Below are 24,127 nucleotides of genomic sequence, written 5' to 3'. Positions count from 1 at the left end.
ATGCAAATTCCACAGCACCTCGTCACTCTACTATAGATTGAAATCACGAAACTTGGATGTTAAATATTTTTCCCATTTTTCATTCCCTTTTTTTGTTATTATTTTGTCTGGCCACAGCTCAATTGAAGCTGATAGCTGAAAAATTGAGCATTTTTGATGTTGTTATACGAGTAATCTCAACTGAAGCTAAAAACAAATCCAGGACAGGACATTAATTTCGAATTAATAAATTGAATTTAAAGTGAAACAAAATTATCTTTTGTTGATAATTTGCGCAGATAATGAGCCGATTATTTTTCGATGTTACAATAAAACAAAAAATTTCGAATAAGAAAATCGTTATCTCGAAATGAAAACACGAAAACAAGCCTACATTACAACATCGCAACAAAATGTTATTTGAATCAGTTAAAATTAAAATTGAAGCAAAAAAAAGCGAAACGAAAGGAATATGAATTCAACGTAGGTTTTATTTATGACCTACGTACACAAATAACAAATAGCACACAAATTGCAACACAACAACAAGTGGATTTTAATTCAAATTAATAATGAAAACAGTCAATTATAATAATCTTATTTCACTCTCTCGCCTTTGGATTCGATCTTAATGAGCATCTACAGCATGTTATTATGCTAATCAATATTGACATTGTGTACACAACAATTTTAAATGATTTTACAAGATGCATTGAGACAAGTTGAATCTGGGGAAGTTGGTTTGACTGCATCAACTTTTTTTCTTCCCAACCAGAACTTTCTTATACATAAGATAGACACAGTATCATGTCTCTTCCAGGTTTTGTCGCTCTTGGCATCCCAACCTGATCTGAGTCTGGAACTGATCATAGTTTGAACCTGATCTCAGACCTGAATGGAAGATTTCAGGTTACATCAGATCCGATTTAAATCAGGTTTTCTCTCTTAAAATTTCAGTTTTTGCCCGAGCATGACATGAAGTTACCAGGCATCAAATTTCGGGTTCAGGCTCAATCAGGTTCAGCCTAAAACTGGTCTGATTTAACATATTAATCCTCAATGTATTTTGAATACTTTTTGATTAAAAAAGTATTTGATTTTCATTTTTCTTATAATTCGCTAAATAACGACATGTCCTTCAGGTATATCTCTTATTTTTGTTGTCGTGTTATGGCTGACTTGTTCTAAAAGCTATTATGTAGATTTTTTACCTCTCCAAATTTGGGTGCTAGAAATCATACCAACACCTATATGACCATTGACACACTATACATATAATACGAGTCTTTCCGACTCAGTTGTTTGACGTTATCTTAATTCATTCATTTGTTTCCACAATCTTAGATATACCCATTGTATATACAATGTGATATAAAAACATGACACAATTAGATGAATGAAAAACCATAAAATTGAATTAATTTTTTCGCTGCTCAATTGATTGATTCGGAATAAAAAAGCGGTAGTATTATAAAGTCAGAAAACGAATAAAAACTGAAAAGAGTTGTAAAAATTCCGAATAAAATAATTAAGCGAAAATAACAACGTTGTTAAAATATGACATAGTTTTATGCAAATATAGAAACAACTCTGGATAAATAGAGAGATAGAAATAAAAAAACCATTGTGAATATGATTTATTGATTACATCTTTTGAAGTGCGGTGTGACTAGGCATTCTGTTATAATCGTAAAATGCATTTTATGCATTTTATCGTTGAGGAAAATCGTAAAAATTGTAAAAATTGTTGTTTGATTTCGGTGACCTCAGTTGTTAAATTGTAAAAGCATTTCAAATTCAGTTAAAGTGCAACAGATCCCCATAGTGATTGAAACAACCAATTGACACAAATTTTAAGCAATAATTTCAACCGAGCGGGTATGTTTTCTCATTAAATTTGTATTTGATTACAGAACGTAGTACAGTGTTGAATAGCTTTTTGTGAGGAAGTTTCAGGACGTTTTTCAGTTGTAGTTATTGAGTATATGGTAAACAGATCAGTTACTATTCAACTGTCAGTTACTATTCAACTGTCAGTTACGAGCCAACTGTCAGTTACGAGCCAACTGTCAGTTACGAGCCAACTGTCAGTTACGAACCAACTGTCAGTTACGAACCAACTGTCAGTTATAAGTCAACTGTCAGTTACAAGCCAACTGTCAGTTACAAGCCAACTGTCAGTTACGAGCACTGAAAGAGAAAATTTAATCACACAATTTGTGATTGAAAGAGATAAAATTGTGGCTTTCATAACTAAAATAAAGGTAGCTCGTAACTGAGCGGTCTACCTTATTACACATCACAATAAAAAAGAATCAAAAATCTCTAAAAAAAATCTTTCAATTAAACGAAGCGAACACATTCTTCATTTGACTACGGTTCTTGGGATTTACTATACAACAGTACTTACAATTATACAAAATTTCCACAGACCTAGCAAGATTTATCAACTGTACTTTCTATGGGAATGGCCAGTATATCAATATTTGGGATGACTTGATCAATTGGCCTCGATTTCAATTAGAAGATTTTAAATGTCATCAAGTTGGAATTTACTGCTGATGATTATAACCACTCACAGGCTTCCCCTTTTCATTCAGTCCGCTATATTTTTCTATTTTGATAAAAAGAAAAAGAAGAAGTCTAGTTCTCCATTTGTTAAAATTTTACGTATACTGGATACCAAATCTTTCACTTAATTTGTGTTAACTAACATTTTGATATATATAAGAGAACACTCATTACGCATTTTGATCGTCGATGTCAATAATAGATGTGTGAATTACTTGACTTGAATAACAAAAGTGAATTAAAAAAAAAAACTTCTCCTGTCAATGTCTGTCATGTGTAAGTAGTAGTACGTTAATTACCAATACTTTCCAACTCGAAACTAGGCCGCGTCCTTTTATTCTAGAAACGGAAATTTAGAGACACCATCGGATCAAAGGTTTTATGTGGAATCACCACTTCCGAATTGCAAAAGTTATTAACACGATACCAACCTGATCGATTGAACCATCTCTGAAAGAGTCTGGTAGTCAAGGTCAAAATTAGTGTCAGATACATTGTTTCTACACTGGATAAACAAATAACTATTTTCGGTGTGCAACTCTCTCTCTCTCTCTCTCTCTCTAGTGTGTGCATTCTTTCTCCCTCGTAATTTTCTTGTCGATTTGGACTCATGAAGGAGACATATAGCCTATCGTGGGAAGCCTGTTCTCAGTCTCGAAGGTTCTAACGTAATTCATTTAATGGAATTATTCATAAATCCTTGAAAAAAGTGCCACTAATTAATTATTGTAATTGAAAACTCTTTTTCGCAATAAATCATTGCATCTGCATACGAATTATACAAAACAATAAATAAAAATTGTATTACGAAACACTTCGTTCGAACTATTATGATGACTGACACACATTATAGAGACACGTTAATAAAGTGGCTGAAAATGATGTCACAATTTTTTTTTCTACTTATTTATTTCTCCTTTTAAATTTCGTTGCAAAAATAAATAATTTGTAAAATCAAACAATAAATATATTTAATCGCTAATCACAACGTTACAAGTCACAAATTAATAATTATTTGATTATAAAGATTCCCAATAAAATATAATAAATTTTCATGTACGCAATTCGTGGCGCAGTGTGTTGAGTTTTTGTTATTTCAATAATGCGCGCGGTGTAATATCAATTTCATTTATTGTTTTAAGAAAAAAAAATCTTGATGATCTTTGGCTTTGAACAATTAAATAATTCAAGTGGTCGGTTGGGCCGCGCAGATAGCGTTGATAAATATATATATAGCTTTTTATAAGTATTTTACGTTAAGAGTTTTCTTAAAATGAATAAAAACAAAGCTAAAATACAAATTTCATGTTCGGACAACAACAACAACCACAGGACAAACAGTTAAAGTATTTCGAGTAAACCACCATATAACACAAAAGTAAAAGAAAACGAACAAAAAAACAACATTAAATATATAAATATATAAAAAAAAAACACAGAAACTATAATGTTACCGGCGCTCATCACTTCACATAATAATATCCATGAAGTGAACCGGTTTTCATATATGCTTGGAAGAATAAACGATCATTTTTATTTCTCTTCGTTTGAACAACTCTTACATATATATTCCATATCATATCCAAAACTGCATGCCGTGGTCGATAACAATCTGAACAAAAGAGCACAGAAAATGTAGAAGGAATACTTTATTTGGTTGTAAGACACGGAATTCCTATTTGTTTGCGAAATTAATTCCTCAGAACTTCAGAGAAGAATTAACTAACCACTGCTTATTCAAAATGTGATTTTGTGTGTCTTGATTAAATTGCATCGTATGCGCTGTGTGTCTCACGGAAAAATATACATGGCATAGTGTCTCTCGGTTGCAGTCATTTAATGGTTTACGACATATGCGGGTTGCACTTTAAGATTGTTTTTCTTTTTGTTTTTCTTTCGATTTGCTCCACATTTTGAGGTACAGGATAAACATGGGTTTAGGTTGGCCTCAGGTATTATATAGCCCAGTTTTCAGGTGGTTATCTATGTGGTTACCTCGTCCTGGGAACAACGAGCGGATAATAATCAGCTCGTCAGTATCACTGCCTTTGCGTTGCGTCTGCTTTGTTACCGTGAAGACCATGCATATAATATATGATGTCAGAAGTTCAGATTCAATGAGTTGTTGACAACGATGACGAAAATAAGCAGTGAGCCTTATCCAATGTGTCCTAGCGCAGAATGTTAAAATAAAGGAAGTAGTAGATTTTGAACCAGACTGTGTGGTCCACACATCAGACAAGACGTAACAGATTTTACATGTCATAACTGAGATGCTAGAAAAAGGTGAAGAGGGATTCTTTTGAAAATCCACCTATCAAAATCGGACCCATTTCGTCTGGGATTGATATATACATGGTTTGAAAGGTCTTTGCCTGTAGACCTTAAAACAGGCCTCACACAGTCTCGAGCCACACCTGGTTGCTCGTGGAAGATCTCCGAAGTTGGAAAAATAGTGTTTTTTATCCGAATTTTTTGGCCGTTATAAATGATCGTTCCGGGTGAGATTGGGCTCGTTGGAAAGCTGAGCTTAAGTACTTTCGGGTCATGCCTAGTTTGATTAGATTCATTGATATATGTTTGCAAAAATTTGCAAGAAAAATTTTCAAAATCTGTGTGAACTTTAGACAGGTCTGGCTGGTACTGATGACGCTTAATGTGAACCTTACATGCTAGTTGTAACATACATTGTCTAAGCTTTCCGTTGATACCTCCTTTGTAGTGCTGGTGGTTGCTGACATAACAGAACTTTATGTTAGTACAACCGCTACTCGTAAAACTCGCCAGCAATCACCAGCACTGCAAATGAGGCATCAATGAAAAGCTTAGACAATGTATGTTACGACTAGCATCTTAGGTTCACATTAAGCGTCATCAGTACCAGCCCAGACCTGTCTAAAGTTCACACAGATTGTGAAAAAAATATTCTTGCAAATTTTTGCAAACATATATCAATGAATCTAATCAAACTAGGCATGACCCGAAAGTACTTGAGCTCAGCTTTCCAACGAGCCCACTCTCACCCGGAATGATCATTTATAACGGCCTAAAGTTTCGGATAAAAAACACTATTTTTCCAACTTCGGAGATCTTCCACCAGCAACGAGGTGTAGCTCGAGACTGTGTGAGACCTGTTTTGAGGTCTACTGGCAAAGACCTTTCAAACCACGTATATATCCATCCCAGACGAAATGGGTCCGATTTTGATAGGTGGATTTTCAAAAGAATCCCTCGAAGCAAGTGGATTGACACATTCTAGCTACATCTTAGTGTGCTTGCCGTATCTGAAAGGCCAACCTACTCATAGTGTTATTCTCACAAATAGCCTTTACGATGACAGAACTATATGGCCACTGATATCGACCCATGCACAACGTAATTTACATCTACTCTAGGGTATCGTATGTCAAGTACTTAAAGTATAAAGTACTTAAAGAAACGTACGAAAGAGATGGAAGAAAAGGATACAAATGTAATAGAAAGAGATGCAAACATTTGGCACTCAGCGGGACATACTTTTTGAATGATCCCTACCGACATTTCACTTGACAATGGGGAATAACGGTGTTGACAAATTAGTTTTAATCGACGTAAAATGTGAGTCTAAGCAAAATATTGTTCTAGGGTATGTCTCCAAAATGCACCAATTTTTTTAGAACATTGCCGAAACTTCGAAACGTACAGCCGCTCATGAGAAAATTACGAAATGCGGCTTCATATTTTCTATTTAACACTATTTTAAGACAAATAAAGCTGATCAAAAATGTCGGTACCAATGTAGTTCTTGCTACAGAGCATTTAATTCATGCTTATATTTATCGGGGCTGCAAACGGCCTCAGGAAAATTTTTGGCAGCTCGATTTAGGGTTCTTCTTAGCAAGCAAAATTGATTTTCTAAAAAAAATCTGTGCATTCCAGAGCACACCATAGAACAGCATAATGATTTGTGAAGAATTTGTTCGATTCCCCATTGAAATTTTTAAATTTTTTTTCAAGACCTTAAAATTGATTATTCTGATAAGGTGAAATGGATTGAAAAAAAACACCAACTACGACTCTAAACTACATAGTAACAGTTCGTTTTATAGTCCTACTTCTACTTGCAGCAGCTATTGGCATTAATAACTGTGGTATACTTATCGGCAGATAACATTTTGTTTACCAAAACATGCAAGTTTTCAACTGAGAATAGCTCTCATTTACGAAAACAATTTTTCTGTGATCAACAAAATAAACTGTGACTTGGGACTGAATGTTATACCACTTAAAATCCATCGCATTATTTTCGTTCTGGCAAATCAAGACAAGTCAGATGTTCACACGTGAAACATATAACCAAATCTAATTCACACCAATTTTTTTCCTTTTCGCATAATTTGCCATACCTTTACTTCATCGATTTCGTATACGTTACAGTACGTTAACGTCTTTTTACATTCCGTTCTTTTTCTTTCTTCATTTTTTAATATCTTAACCTATTCTCAATATTCCACCATCCATACCTATTGCATACACACTGAGATCGATTCGCAATCCGTAAACAAAAAAAAGAAGAGAGGCATCGTTCATATAATTTCAGTCAATTATTCCACGTTGTTCCGTGGCATTATTTTCTAAACATTCGACCCATCAAAATAATATTGAACAACAATAACTAACACCTATTAAATTAAGCTTTGGTATATGGGATACGTGAAATCATTTCGATGATTACATTATAACTCACAAGATCGAACGCCTGATGTGGTTAGAGCAATTTGCCATTATTTCGTTTTAAAAAGTCTTGCACTTTGTTCGCCAGTAATGTGTGTCCCTATCGATCGGTTACTATTCGTAATAGTTGCTATATATATGCGTTCCAAGTTGTGTACGTACCGAAATATCGTCTGTGGAAGATAATACGTCGATTTCATACAGGTACGTGACAACAACGATATATCACCTCAGAGTGAAATGATTTTTCATCGATCAGTCGGTTTGTCAAATCTGTGTCTTCAAAATACAATCAAACTTCCCATTCCCGTTGATACGATCGGTGAAATATTAAAAATAAATTAGAATGACCGTCGTACGAACCTCGCATTCGATTGACTACTCCTTTCCTTGGTTTATTTCCTAGCTGTTCGACGTTTTGTTCTATCGAAAATGAATTTATAAATTGAATGAAACAATTGCGCACTTGAAATCTATATTTGTGATGCGGAAATTGCATTTTTGCAATTGGAAACGAAAAAGATTAGAAAACAAAAATTTGCGGTTTTCAATTGATGTATTCACACGATTCAAAATCGAGAAATCGATGTATCCAATGCAATGTAACTATTAAAATCGACAAGGGACTCTAGCAAATCACATCAATGTGGGTGGTAAAATATTTAGACTAACGTGGATAGAATAAGATGCGGTACGAACTGACTGGGAAGACACACTGAGGTTTCAAAGATGCTTCGGCTGTTTGAGGATATGGAAATTGATCTTCACTTGGCTGTTTGTATCCCTGTGTTCTTTTCAAAGTCAGTATCAGTTTCCGGGAAAACGGAACAACTAGATGCGTATCTTTGGCAATTTCGCGGGCCCTGACTCGACATACTGTGTAATCGGGTGATTCCCGAAGGACCTCTTGGATTTTTTATATGCAAATATTTGGTTTTTAGGCATTTTACTATATGTTGGGAGCCCGATAGGTCTTTTTAGCCAGTCCGACCTTAAAGGCACATCTTCGAAACCACAGCACTCCTCCTACTCCTAGCATGAACACTGAATTGATGAGTGTCAAATTTGGAGGCTTTGGGGTGCTGTGTTGAGACAAGTGGACATATACATTAGCCGTACTCACGTTAAAAAAATTTGGTTCAGATCCTTCGGAGGAATGTCGATTTCGTTTCTTTATTGGATCCTAAACAATTCTCTAGAACATCATAATTGGCAAAAAATTGTTTCCGAGTCGCGCAACGCAATCGAAAATGCATGTAAACTTCAAATGCGTTGCGCGACTCGGAAACAATTTTTTGTCAATTATGATGTTCTAGAGAATTGTTTAGAAACGAAATAAAGAAACGAAATCGACATTCCTCCGAGAGATCTGAACCAATTTTTTTAACGTGAGTAGGGCTAATATACATCGAATTAATTTTTGATCGTATACGTATACTACGCAGGCAACTTAGTAAGATGTAAAGAGAAATCACAATGTTTCCAAATAATGCGGTTCCCACAGTATTGTCCATTGATTCAGCGACATTCAGGGACTGTTGTGAAACTATTATGTCAGTTTGTAGGATAGTTTCTGAGAGGAAATTTAATTTTAATCTTACAAACAACAAACACATTGTGATGTGATATCGAATCTGTTACTCCATTTGTTTGTACCTTGCGTAGTGTTCGATCCAAATTCTATTACTTCATTTGTTCAGACATACGTTTGGCAATATAAGATAGGAGTATGTAGGTAGACCACATCGCTTATTTCTTTCTTGTAGATAGCAGATGACTAAGGTGTTACTGAATGTCATCATGTTCTATATAAAGTCAAAGAGTTTCTGTGAATGTGTTCCGTAGTTCCAAAATTTATTTTTTGTTTTTTGTAGTATTTGCTTCACACTCGCTTATTATTAAAGTGCAAGAATGATATCAACGTACCTCTTCGTTGCCAATTTACATACTGCTTCATACTCCTGTACTTGTAATTACATCAGCAACATCAATAATTTAAGATAACAAATTTCCCGTGATTTTACACGAATAGGAATGAACTCTAAAAAAATTTTAAATGAACGTTACACCGATAGACGGTTATTATGCATTCTATTCTCTAACTTTACCGCGACCGATTTGATAAAAAAAAAACAATTTAATTAAGACGCTCAATAAAGCCATTGTTCAGTTGCCGCGCAGAAATCTAAACATCTCAAACGGAATCATATCACACAACGTTAATAACCGCACCACTTTAATGTACAATATAAAGCAATTTATCACGGCCATAATTATTATGACAATCTCGTCTCATCAGTGTGAGATTAATAAGAAATAATTCCTATCCGAATCGGGTAACATTCACTGCGGAACGTTTTTCCAAAGTGCACAAACACGGAATGGAAACAAAAGACTTCAAAAGAAATTATGATTTTAATTTGCCATGACACTCTTTCGGTTCAGTGTGGCATATTTAAAGAAAAAAAAAAATTTGTGTTGAGGTATGTGCTGTGTGTTCCTCATTCCGTCGTATTTTCAATGAGTACACACAATCGAGCCGTTGATGTTTTAACTGCTTTAGTTGCTTTATTTATGCAAATCATGCAATCGTCTTCAACAACAACAACAACAGCACAGTATACATATAACACATATGGTTCAAAGAACCCTTAAGACATGACATGGCACAATTATTTTTTTTTCTTCCTTCTCTTCTTCTGTAAATTCAAGTTTTCACGTTCAGTGTGTGAGCTTTCTATGACAACAATTCAATGTTAACATCTTAAATGTAAAAGAGATAATTTCTCAACAATCATGATGATGTTTATCCTATGCGATCACCTTTTATTATAACATACCATTGAGGGATGTCCAATGTGTCATAAATCATCAATATTTTCGGACTTAAATGATTTCCCGATACTGATGTGTACAGCCTAACAATATCGGTGTCTAAGCTCAATTTTTAATTTTGGGATCAAAATAATCATGTGGCAGCGCGGGCATATATGGTAAAATTGTTGTTAATTCAAATCGAACGTTGGATATGAGGTGTTATGATGAAGTGGAAATTTATTTTCTCACATAACCTGTCTGTAAAATATACATGTAATCGAGTCTGTGTAGCATTCGCTTTATCATTCATTGAAACACTGTTACATCCAATATGAATCTATATAATGGAAAACGGTGTACGATATGGTCAAGAATGTGTAGTATATGTACCCGTCTCTCGTGAATTAACACACGCAATTCGTTTTCGTTGTGATAATGCATATGAATTGGAGAAGAATCGACGAACCTGAATTTTATTGTTTACGTGACCGACTATTTCATGCTCGCGTTCTGAATTATGTCATCGGAGATTTCATTGGAGATTCTGTTATACCAAAATATCCGCAAGCATGTACGCATGTAAGCATGTTATTCTCCTGTTTGACTCAAACGGCATGTCCGTAGTTTTTTGATCAAGTTTATAAGTGTTCTCTGTTGATAGAGGTATGCCTAAAAGTGATTTTGGAGTCACAAACTAGATTTGCAAACAAATGAAGTAATAGAACGTGTATCGAAGCCTAGGAGAATTTTCAAACAAATGAAGTAACAGATTTGGATGCCACATCGTAATATTTATGCTGTTTGTAAAAGTAAAATTCAATTTCCCCCTAAAAACTCTTCTATAACATGGACGGTATGCTCTTCAAAACAGTCTCTGAATGTCGTTGGATCTATTCTTAAGACAATCCTGTGGAAACCTCATTACTTACAAAAGTTATAACTTCTCTTGACATCTGTCTAAGTTACCTGACGCTGTTTGATACAAAATCTTGTACTTCGTTAGTTTGAGTAGACATTCTCTATACAGTTACACTTACGCATATGCATTCGTTAATTTCGCCGTTGTTAAAAGTCTCTTTATCTAAAATTTACGAAAAAAAAAAATTCCAAAACTTTCGAGAGTTTGATGAGTTAGGAGCTGGACTACTCTTAACACGTAGAGGATAATGCTCAAGCAGGCACTTTAGGCACGCCGGAAAGTGCTAAGGGGTTGCGGAATACCTCCAAATAAATTTCTAAAAATCGAAAGTCAAATTTTCGACTTTTAGAAATTTATTTTTAGGTATTTCTCGACTCTCTTAGCACTTTCCGGTGTGCCGAAAGTTGACAAGTCACAATAACCGGCAACGTTTTAAAGGGTCTAAACTTCGAAGCGTATAGCCGCTCAAGGGAAAATTTGAAGACATTTTCTTGATCGAAAAGGTCGGTATCCACTTATCGCGGCCTTAGGCGACTGACAAACTTAGGTCAATTTAGGGTCGTACAAAATAAATTTTCTAAAAAAATCTGTGCAGAGGTTCCAATACTTCTATTCCCCATTGTAACATCGAAACGACAGTATCCCCTCTATTTTCGTCTCTTTCGGGTACATTAAAATCAAATGCCAAAACAACAAATTGCTGATATTTCTTTGCTTTTTTGCCTTTTCTGTTTTTTCCTCTTTTTTTTTACTGAATCACGAATTGTACCAGTTCGTATGCTTTTAGTTAAAGGAAAACCAAAGAAGAAAAAAACATTCTTCAGTTCACGTTGAAGAGAACTTATGTTTATTTGAGATCAAGACGAAGTGTTGTTATTTTGAGTGTTTGATTTTATGTGAGAGGAATGTTAACACATTGTTTATGCGATGTTTCGTATGGAGTATATGAAACGGAACGGAAAACAACAGCACACACAAAAAAGTGAAGTAGTTATTATAACCACGGATATCCAGCATATCCAACGATAAATCATTACAAAATGTTAAAATCATAATCGTATAATTAGAACCGCACCTGTTGTCTCAATAAATCCATCTCAGTCGAATTAAATTTCTTAATTTATCACATGGGCCCATCTATTGGCCATTTAATCAAGGATCCACCCACATTTCCCATTCTTTCGAACACGCTAATGATTACATTGGGATACCTTACTGGCTGTTATGTTGAAAATTTGCTATGCTTTCAATTAAAAGTCTAAAGGAAATCCCACGATAATCGCAACATACGCAGAATTCGAAGCAAATTTTTTTTTCGTTCGAATATTAAAGTCTTACATCCCGTCGACCTACATAACACATTTTAATGAATAAATTTTGTGCATATCATACGTGAATGATGAAATGTGCTACTAGTTGATTTTGATTCCATTAAGCCCCGACCAAATACCTATTTTGAATAAATGTAGGATATTTTCCTATTTAACCAACAGACACAATACCTCTGCGGGTTGTCGTCGAAACCTCGTCTTAAAAAATATTTTCGGTTTTAATAACAAGGCTCAGTGTGTTGTGTAACAACGTACGCGATATCCTCAAAAGCATTTTCTTTAATGGTTACATGACCCGGACCCTATATAATATTCTGTATCATGCAAATCGTGTATGAGTTACCTTCTCATCAGATTAGGAATTGTTATTAAAAAGTTTTTTTTTGTTCTTCTTCTTTGGTTAGATTTTGTTTCGGAATCTCTACCGGGAGGTGCGGGAAAACATGAAAAGTAGGAAAATGTGTAGTTTTGCTTGCTTTCTGGCCAATAGCTATTGTTGTACAAAACCAAATTTTCTGAAAAATTAAATATTTTGTTTTGTCTCGTGAATGCATATCGCACACAATTTGTGTGCTAAAACACTCAGAGATATTCTGAAAAAACTGGTGAGAAACAGACAAAACAAGTAAAACACCATGTTTTGCCCGCCTTCTCGCCTATAACTAAAATTTAAATATTCGGATTGGTCTCATTTGACATATTGCACACCACCGTCGGAAAACAGCGGGAAACAGGTAAATACACCAACTGTTTTCAGACCCAACATAACAAAAGATAATGAGTTTTACGTTATTTACCTCTCTTTTGCGTTCCCACCTTTCTAGCGTAAAACGTTATCGCAACTCAACAAAAAGCGACAGAAGTTTGGGACAAGTTTCCGGGACAATCTTTAGACCCGTACGAAGTACTGGGGTCTTATAGGTTTACGCATACGTTTGTAACACGTCGAATTGGACTCCCTGAGTAAGGGGAAACCTATAGTGGTTGTCTAGAGATGCCAAATCCGCGAAAAAAAAAAGTCCGTCTGTCCGTCTGTCTGTCTGCACGATAACTTGAGTAAAACGCATCCGATTTTGAAAATTCTTTTTTTCCCCGTTTGGTAATGTCAAAAGACAGGCTAAGTTCGAAGATGAGTGATTTTGGATCGACCCCTCCCGAGCTGTGGCCCAATAAGTGCTTTACGGTTTTTCGAAGATATCTCCGGACATTTAAACGTTAAACTTGTAAGTGATACGTCAAATAAAAGGTATTTACAATACCGATCGACAAAAAAAAAGTTTATGGAAATAGGATGACCGACTCGTGAGTTAGACCCCTTGGTGTGGAACAGGCACAGGGCGGCAAGCAGTTTTTGCTTGTAGGTCGGCCACATTTGAACATATTTCGTCTGTTTTAGCTTTATTAGATAGGTATTGACCGTACCAATCAGGGAAAATTTTATGAAATTATGTTCTCCGGAGCGTGAGCTAGGTCTCTTGGAGTGAGCTCTTATCTGGCTACTCGGAAGTACAGTGAACGTGGTGTATTTTGTCAATATCTCGAGTAAATTTTGACCGAATTTCATGATTTTTTTTTTGTTTGAAAGGTATTAACGAATGTAAAGCGTCGGTACTATTTCCGGTCTCCTAACAAAATGGCTGCCGGCGGCCATATTGGATTTTATTAAAAGTGATATAAAGTGGGCAAAATAATGCTTAGAGAGTTTCTGTTAACATGGAAATAATGTGTTAAGTGTGAGGGGTTTCAGGGATTCCATATATGGACATCTTTATATACCTATATACAGCTATATTGAGCTATATACAGGCATATAGAGCTATATAATAGCATATTCCTCTGTGAAATGTTTATTTACAGTGAAATATAGGTAAATATAGCGGTATATAGGTGTTTAAATAGGAATTTATGACATTTGACTTCGTACGGGGCTGTCTATATTGCCTCCGGCAATTTAATTGTATATGATAACAAGGCAAAGAGTGGATAATGTAAGTGATTTAAAAGGAAGAATAGTTTTTCACCAGAGAAGAAAATGAAGTAAGAGAAATGAAGAGTTTCACATTAAAGGCTTTTGATACGAATAGGTGTTTCGTACGGGTCGGCGTTAGCTATGTTTTTTGTTTTGTTTTTCACTAGTTTTTCCAGCATATATCTGGATGTTTTCGGTTAAAAAAGGTGTGCGAAACATCGAAAGGTATGGACGAGACGAATCAGAATATTTTAGTTTTATAAATATCGGTGTTGCACAACAGTAGTCATTCGCAACCAAGAAATCAACCAAGCAGTGCCGCCTTTTTCATATGGGCCAAATGGGCAAATGCCCGTGGCGCCCGAAGTGGAGCAGAAGAAAGTGGCGCCCGAGGTCCTTAAAAAAAATTAGCTTTACTAAATTGGCGTCTATTTTTCCAATTGCCCGTTGGCGCCCAAAAGCTAAAAACGGCACTGCAACCAAGACTGCATGTATTCCTTCTTTTCCTGTTTTCCCGCACGTCCGCATATAGAACTATTGTGATATATGGTCGCACGTTGTCTACTCGTTTCGCTTATACAGTTAAGAAAGAGAACTGATACGATTAGATTTCAGGATACATTCACCGCACCGGCGAGGATATCAAATTTTATGTGCAAACAATATTTTCTTGTAAAACTGAAATCCTGAAGGTAGATCTTTCGGAGAAACATTTCTCCGAAATTTAATTAAAATATTTCCAGTTTCCGGTGAAGTTATATGAGACCAAGCCAACCGTTATCTTATGCTATTGATGTTTATTTATCGAAAACATTGTTCATTAGACAAACAAAATTGCCAGTTACTTTCTACAGGAACGTGTGAATCTTCTACAGAATTTCTTGCTGTTAAAAAAATCCCTCAGCGAAAATAATATGAACGAACCACTACGGTCATTAATCAAATTAAATGCTTAACACACAATAGGGGTCCACACCAATATTACATTAAAAAATATCTGTCGAACCATTAGAACCTTATCCTTTCCTATAAAGTCTTAACACAACACAATCTTGCGTGAAGTCCAATGAAGACGATGCAAGACTTAGTATAGTAAGCCGATTTTTTTTTGAACCATACAACGAACCTTAACATCTTTCCGTTGACCCTTTTGCATAATTTTCGGTTCAAGAAAATAATAAATAAAGAAAATGCACATGGGGTTGGATGACTTGTCCGAATATTAATTTCAAGTTTGACCAGTGGTCACTATAATATTGATGTGTTCTTTATGTGTGCATAGAGAGAATGGTGTCACCGAATTCTCGACCCCTTTTCCATTAAAAAAATGTTTTTTTAAAGAGGAAAAAAATTCTTTCTTTAGTTTGTCTTCACTGAACCTTCATTTATGCCAAAAGAAATTAAACAGCAACATGTTCTCCGTTATCCGAAATGGTCAGTTTCTATGCAATGTGTACGTTTTGTAGGTATATATGGATGGGGGTCTTGGAAATTATAATCTATTCGGATAATAAGTATTTACGCTTCCTTTTGTACTTTGATTCGATTTATTTATTTTTTGTTCCTCGATGGTCAAACTGTTTGTGTTGTTTTTTCTTCTTCTCTCTTCTATTCGGTTCCCATAGAATAACACACAAATTGTGCAAGAGTAAGCTCAATAGGCAATGTTGTGGATTTTATGGGTAAAAGGTACAATGGAACGAAGAATAATGTTTTTGCATTAATTAGATGTGCAAATATAAATAATGATATGCGCTTACCGGAGTGAAGGTAGAGCAGCAGCAAAGAGAAAAAAAAATTTGATGAAAAATGTTTGTGAAACGGGGATCGGATACGATACTCTGAACCGTTCGTTTCTTCTTTTTTTTGGTATAAGGCTGAGAGATATGAACTCATTTGATTTAATAAATATACGCAAAGGATAAAGGGTTTCCTTGTCTAATACGATTAATTTTTTGATTCGGTTCTTATATTACAATGTGGCAGTTGGAGATTATATTTTATCGTTGTGTGCATTAAGGGGATGACAGAGGAAACGTAACACATTACATTGTTCCTTGAGCTAATTTCAAAATTAATTTCCTTGTACAGACGATACATTCATGGATAGGAAGACTTAGCAATACATTCGTCTTGAACGTACGTTGAAGTTTCCAATTGTAACGAATTAATTAATCGCGTTGCAAAGAGCCACTTTTTATGAAGAAAATAATTTTCATTTAATTCATGCAATTGCGGTTGTAGTTCTTGTATACCAACTTCAATTAAAAATTCTAATTAGTTCGAACACAAAAAAGCATATGCCGCACTGGCAAGTTTGTAGAAGTTGGACCAATTATCACCGTTAATAATTACTGAGCAAGCAATTACCGAGAGCACTATATGAGATCTATGAATTGGTGCTGGATATTATTACACCTTCTTGCATAATTCCGTTAATAAATTAAATTCATTTCAAATTATCTATTTATGTAGACTGTGATATTGTGCTCGGTGTGTGTGTGTGTTATTGACCCTGATTCCGATTTCAATATTAATTCGATTAATTGTGGCATGATGGTGATGGGTGTTATATATATATGAACACCACTTGGTTATAATATCAAAAATCCACTCGTGTGGAATAGTATTCACTTTCCGAATCGAGAGCATTCCGAGAGACAACCATTTCAACAATCTTCTGCATCAATGTCCATCCGTCATTAAATTCGATTTTTTCTCTTCGATTTCAGCTGTGCAACGAGGACGTGTTCCACCATCACAACCAACAACATTGCCGGGCATGCATGGACAGTATTTAACAAATGGCGATCATATGTCAGTGGCCGGATATAACGGTCATTCCTACCTTAGTTCCTACATTTCATTACTTTTACGTGCTGAACCATATCCGACATCCAGGTATGTGAGATGATCAATTTTTTGTAATTTTTTATAGAATAACTCAGGGGTGGGCCACGTCAAGCATATCACATTTTGAATGAAAAGCTTTCGGGAGCTTTGAGCTTTTTTTTGTATTCCAGTGAGATCTTCCACTTTTGCAATGGAATCCAAAGAAAGCTCAAAGCTTTCGAAAGCTCTCCAAAGCACACATACAAAATGCAATACGTTATTTTGTCAGTGAGACATTTTGACCGGAAAACGTTTTGTCAGATTTCTGCCGTATTAAGCAAAAACATCGCATCAGCTTTTAAGAGCTTTCGAAACTTCTGTGAGCTTCGAGCTTTTTTTAGATTCCATTCAAAAAGTGACACAATCCATTGGAATGCAAAACAAGCTCGAAGTTCAAAAAAACTTTCGAAAGCTTTTATAAGCTAATGTGAAAATACATGCGATAATACGGCAGATTTGTGGTGTCTAACTTGTTGCTGTGATAACTTCTAATTTCGACAAGCCACATAAAATCTGTTGCCCTAATACTGATAGGTTGAGGCACTCAAACTAAATTAAATTAATTTTTGTTCACTTCTCATTTCCAGGTATGGCCAGTGTATGCAACCAAATAATATTATGGGTATAGACAATATATGTGAATTAGCGGCAAGACTATTATTTTCGGCAGTTGAATGGGCCAAAAATATCCCATTCTTTCCCGAATTGCAAGTGACTGATCAAGTGGCATTATTGCGATTAGTGTGGTCCGAATTGTTTGTGTTAAATGCGTCACAGTGTTCGATGCCGTTACATGTGGCGCCGTTATTAGCGGCTGCCGGACTACACGCATCACCAATGGCCGCCGATCGAGTGGTTGCGTTCATGGATCACATACGGATATTTCAAGAGCAAGTGGAAAAGCTGAAAGCACTGCACGTTGACTCGGCCGAATATTCCTGTCTGAAAGCAATCGTACTGTTTACAACAGGTAAGCTGCTGGACATCCTGTTCACGGATGTATCGGCCTTACTAACAAAAATTTCAGCTTCACATAACACTCTAACCACTGAAACCGAACTGTTACAAACGGTTAAAACTCATCTGTCTAATCAAACACAAAATCACCACACAATTTCCAAATGTTACGCGTCACCGCAAAGTAACACCAGTTCAGGTAGTATTGGTACAGTCAATTCGCCAACGAATAATTACTTTTATCAAACGCCGCCAAGGTTGTATAGTACGTTAGATAGTTATATGAACGCATCGTTTGGCAGTCACAGTAGTGCATTTAGTAGTCCCGAATTTCGGTTTTCACCGTTCGGCTTTGGTAGAAGATGATGATCGTTTCATATATTTTTTTTTTGATTGTAAATTGTTTTTTGGATTTTTATTTTTTATTTTTTAGTATTTTGTACATTTGGATTTTTGGTTAATTAATTTAATTTATTTATTTAAAATTTAAACAAGAAAATTTAGATTATTTTTTCTGTAGCTTAATTTCAGTTCAAATAAATTTCGCGTAATTAAAGTTTCTAATTTTGGTTACAAATTTTCAACAATTTAAAATTTGCATTTTCTTTTGATAAACTTTTATTTTAGAAATTATTTTTTCCTCAAATTTTTAGATTTTTCTTTCATTTTTGCCAACTTTTTCCGCCCGTCTTCATCGTCTCTACCATCCCTTAGAGTTACATCAGGTCAGTGAGGTCTCATTCTCCCTTCTTCTTTTTTTCTTGCAATTCTTTACAGTAAACGTCAGTGAAATGAGGATAAAATTTTGCTTCAGCTGCTTTTCAGTTAGTCCAGTGGTCCACTCATACAAACAAAACTAGTCATACGGGTTTATCACCACGGGTGTGGCTGTAACTGTTTCACCATTTCACTATTTATGGTTTCTATGAGTGGATCAGCTGAAAAACAGCTGAAGCAAATTAATGTCTCAATTTCGATGACGTCGACTGTATGGAGTTTGTATGACTCGTTGCGTTGCTGCTTTACTTTTGCTCTGTATAGTGAGATTTAGAAGAAGTAGAAGATTGGCACGTTAGGTATGTGTTTAGTACGAAACAGGAAGCACGGGCAGGGAATATTTTCTCGAATTCTCTTTCTTGACAATTCTTGACATACCTAGAAAATTGTCCCTGGTTTCAGGGGTTTTTGCACTGGTAAAAAAGTTTCGTCAATCATACATCCAGTATGTATGAAATGGCTGACACACAGCTTCATTTCTGCCTTACTTCGGATATGTATATATTCAAACGTCTGACATGTATATCGTACATGTTCGACGTATAAACATACTAGTGACACGAATAGTCATTAGCAGTATGTATATGATTTTCTGAAATCATTATCTCAACTTTTTTATTTGTTTTATATCCAAACCCCATTTTTTATCTTTCTATGGCAAACCAAACACCTTCCTAATATAATTTATTGAAGGGCGAATTCAGTTGCCGTCTATAATTCGGACCTGTAAATTTAAATTGGTTATTGAGTTGAGATCTTGGATGGCACAAATATTTGTGTTACAACGAAAACTGAACGAATTAAAAAAAAAAATTGTGATAGCGCAAATAATTTGAGCCAGCACAAAAATTGTCAACACAAAAATTGGCACTATCTTAAATATTGTATTGCAAATGTCAAATAACTGTTTAGACTCAAGTTCAAGTTGGGTTCGGAGTAGACGAATATTTCCTATGTTCGTGCAAGAAGCAGTGCTGTACTTCAACCGTTTACAGGGAGAGAAAACTTTTCTCAGAAAAGTGAAATTCGACAAGTTTTCTGTTCAACACAAACGAAAACACAGATTTTTTTATTTTTGTATTTCATTCTTGTTGCGAGCACAACCAAAATACAGAACATAAAAATCTAGATTTTCATCTGTTTTAATTCTTGAATCAATTACAAACCACAACAACTCTCAAATCAGAAAATATGTCGAATGCATTACTCTCCCTGTAATAAGTATGTATATGCAACTCTTCAACTTCAACAGTACATTAAAGCTTGTCTTTGATTTACTAGAACCTTTTGATCAGCGATCGAAGTAAATAAAAAAAATCTTCGAAAGCGCTAAAAGCATCTTCAGTCATTAATTTTTTCTGAAGCGATGAGCTTTGATACACAATGATATTTTACATTTGGCATGAATATCACGGTAACCATGCCGATAGTCTTTGAATCTGTTACTTCTGTTGTTCAAACTTATTTTACTGTTTGATACAAAATCTTTTACTTCAATTGTTTTACCATTATTTTTGTCATATAATAGAACATTAAACGCTCATTGTTTGATTGTTTTTGCCATCGATGTCCATACCAGATGAACCCTTCGATTTCAAATCAAGTTTTAACAGCATCTACATCTCTAAATAATCGTCAATAATCGTTGTTTGTATGTGATTTTGCATAATATACCCACGATATGCGACACATGCATGAAAAAACTGGAACAAGCCTTTCGTTATTTCCAGTGTTGCCCTCACTTGGAAGGGCTGACATTTAGGGTTTAGCAAAATGAGAAGGATTTGGCACATTTCAAGTGAATGCGTTAGATAGCGCAGTGAAGCACGCAATGCAGATGCTCTAAGTTTTCACACAAAATACAATAAAACCACAAAATCGCATTCGAGGCTTGGCCCTTCTAAAAAAAGTGCCTTTTTCCGCAGCCTTCGTCAACCTACTCTAATTCTGTGATACGAACACTTTTAACTCTCAATTGAGTGGGAATACTCCCTCCATCGATCATTCTAAACCGTTTCCCAATATTCGTTTGACCAATTAATTGATGGGAATCATTTAAAGATTCATGGCCTGTCTGAGGAAAAAGACGAATTGGTTTTGCTTCTCTGCACCGTTCCGTTGCGATTATGATGAATTTATCAACGTTATCTCGGCACACCTGAATCGAATAGCTGTCGTTTCGACATATCTTATATAAATTAATTAATTAACATTAACAGATCTCGTAACAAATGGGCATAAGGTGTCACAGATAAATTGAATCCACCGAAACATCTTCGGATGAAGAAAGAGATATTCTTCTGTTCAATTTATCAGTATCTCCGTTTAGCTTCACGAAATTCAATTTTCATTCATCTCCAAACGAACGTAGAAATTAAATTCTAATTTTTATGGAAAAAAAGAGATTTTTTTTTCTCCGTAAAAAATGTTAAAAAGTCATAATTTACACAAACTCGTTTTTATCTATGACTGGAACGCGCATTCTACCACATTTTATGAGCATTTATTTGATATCAAGTGACCATTCCATTATATTAGCTTCACCTTTCTCGGTGGACCAACCAAACGACACATTATGTGTGGTCTCTGGCTGGTGGCTCTTCTGTGATAGTCGATGTTGTTTTATATATATTATACCGTTCAAAAAGCTAAAAAACCATTTAAAACCATCAGTCCGTGTTCGGTGTCATGTATTTAACACCTTATACGCACTGTTTTTTCTTCTTCTTTTTTTTCTGTCCGTTTGTCTCCGTGCATTGATCAAACGGAATTAAATGATAATTTATTTATTTATTTTATTTTGATCGGTGATTTAATGGTCGGTGCGATAGCGATCAAAGCTTCTTAATGGGTTTTTAATACGAGCAATATAATATCGTTTTGAATGGTTGGCCGGTCGTCGGGTGAAACGTTTCGAGTGTGTATGCTCAAGCTCAGCTTTTTATAGTTTGTAATTGATTTTCTTCGTGCGGTTTGTTGGTCTGAAATGAAAATGATCTCTCGTGTTTACATAACGTTGAGTGGCTCTTTGACTGATCTTTTCATAAATTAAAAGGGTGCATTGATGACAATTCATAAGGTGCAAATGAATGGCCTAAGAAAAGGGTGCCGGTTTGATATTAAGAGTTAAGAACTTCCAGACCTGCGAAGCATCTGAGCTCACAAATAGTTTCAGTTTTATCTGCTTATCTCTATCATGAATGTAATATTTAGGTCCGTTAAATACATTTTTGATACAAAATCTTTTACTTCATTTGTTTTCTCTTCGGTCTATCTTTGCAACATTCCACCAAGTTCTACTAAAAACGTTTGTTATTAGTTCAATGATTGTCGATGCCACAAATATTGTCGACATCAAAGATTAAATCGAAAGTGTAAAAATGGCAAATCTAGTCCTTCAAAGTTTTAAACACATAAGTGGACAAGAATATTTTATTAGTGAATAAAGTTACGAATTGGCAAATGTTACTCGGTTGAGTGTCAGATAAACGTGTATTGTGAGTGCCCAAGGCTTTCAGAAAGAAAATCCTCCTCGAATTTTCCTTTCATTTTCAAAGATTTTCTGTTGATTTGATTTGCAAGGATTTTTTTGGCAATTTTTGGCAAAGGATTTTCAATCGTTTTAACACAACTTTTAAGAAAGGAATTTTTTAAGATTTGTCTTCTTAGCGGAAAGGGATTTTTTTATGTTTTTCTGCCCTTCGGCAGTGCCTAAAAAATAGAAGATATTTCGGATGGGATATCTTCCCTATTTTTCAGATCATTTTCTGAATCTCGTTTTAAACAAACAATTACGAATTTCCTACAATTCGTCGAATGGTTAATAATACTTGAGTGTTTGTGCCGCAGCATATTTTCAAGTATTTCCTCAAAAACACAATAGACCAGCCAGCTAATTTATTTTAATTGTTTCTTCACGTCGAATTCATTTGTTGTGTATGAACCAACAGACTATGAATCTCTCTCCGATCGAATACTACATTTACAATTGAGATATTACCATCTGATTTTATTGGAAGTATTGTAACGAAACAACAAAAATGCAAAAAAAAATCATTTATTCACTGACCTAAACAAAAAACGAAATTAAAAAGAAAATAAAACATTTTCAGAGAACACATGTCTTGAGTCACGACTTTTTTTTTCTCTTCTCGAAAAGAAAGGAAAAATATGTTACCCAGTGACTTTGCATCTCGGGTACGGCGATGTTATTTACAAGAAGAAAAAAAAAAGTCATGCAGTGATTGCATTCGCAACATAATGGCATCGCTGAGAATAAAAATCAAAGAATTATGAGAGGTTGAGGTACTTGTTTGTTGTTGTGGAATATTTATCGACATAAAATGGATTTTCAACATTCACACTGGAAAACATTGCGAACAATTTTAAATTTGTGAGTCGAAATTCGTGTTTTTGAAGAAAAACATATGACTTTAGCTTGAAAAAGATGGCTTTGGGTGGTGCATTTTGATTCGCCTACTAATAAAATACTACAAAAGTGCTTCACGGTACTTTAAGTCCTTCATAAGGCAACGGATTGAAACCTATCTAATATGGTTACACCACCGAATACGACAAACATTTGTTCTCGGACTTAAATCCTTGAGCCCTTGAAGGACCCAAACGACGGTAGTCCTAATGCACATCTCGACCATCACACGTCATAGAAAATCAAAATGACTGTCGTAAGGAAAGCATTCATCGCAAACGACAAATAAAATTTTTGTTTAAAGTCTTGGCGGGCCTGACAACTCAACTTTTCGGATTTTCAACTTACCTGGCACCACTAGCTTTTCAGTAAAAATTTAATTTTTAATTTTTTTGACATCTTCATTTTAAAAACCAATTTGACTATAGTCCTTACCGTCGTTTGTTTGTTTGTTTGTTTGTTTGTTTGTTTATTTCGATCAATACACAGGCACTGCCCTAATTACATATTAATCGTTTATCATTTTGTACAAATCGTCATTAAGTTATTGAATTCAATAGAAAATTAAGAATAAAAAATAAAAATCAAATGAAAAAAAGAAGAAAGAAAAAATTACATAATCGAGCCAGTTACAAGCGCTAAACTTCATAAAGAGATTTTACTCGGCTTTTAAACACAAAGAAATTCGGTTCCAACACGTCAACCGAAGAAAAATATTCGTTGTGGTTATTCTGAAGTCTGTACATAGGAGAATTACGTTGGATGTTTGATTT

The 24,127-nt window shown here is 35.0% G+C and overlaps 1 protein-coding gene across 1 annotated transcript in view; it reads left to right on the top strand.

The window, feature by feature from the left end:
* LOC119076085 (steroid receptor seven-up, isoforms B/C) overlaps positions 1 to 24,127 on the top strand; it is a 69,980-nt gene that overhangs the window by 18,958 nt on the left and 26,895 nt on the right. The window contains exons 3-4 of the mRNA XM_037182738.1: positions 17,032 to 17,200; positions 17,779 to 18,161. Of these exons, the coding sequence (XP_037038633.1) occupies positions 17,032 to 17,200; positions 17,779 to 18,161 (552 nt within the window). The remainder of the gene's footprint in view (positions 1 to 17,031; positions 17,201 to 17,778; positions 18,162 to 24,127) is intronic.

The sequence above is a fragment of the Bradysia coprophila genome, unplaced genomic scaffold, assembly GCF_014529535.1.
Source record: "Bradysia coprophila strain Holo2 unplaced genomic scaffold, BU_Bcop_v1 contig_232, whole genome shotgun sequence".
NCBI lineage: Eukaryota > Metazoa > Arthropoda > Insecta > Diptera > Sciaridae > Bradysia > Bradysia coprophila.
Note: the sequence above shows the minus strand (reverse complement) of the source record. Positions and strands in the feature narration are given on the sequence as shown.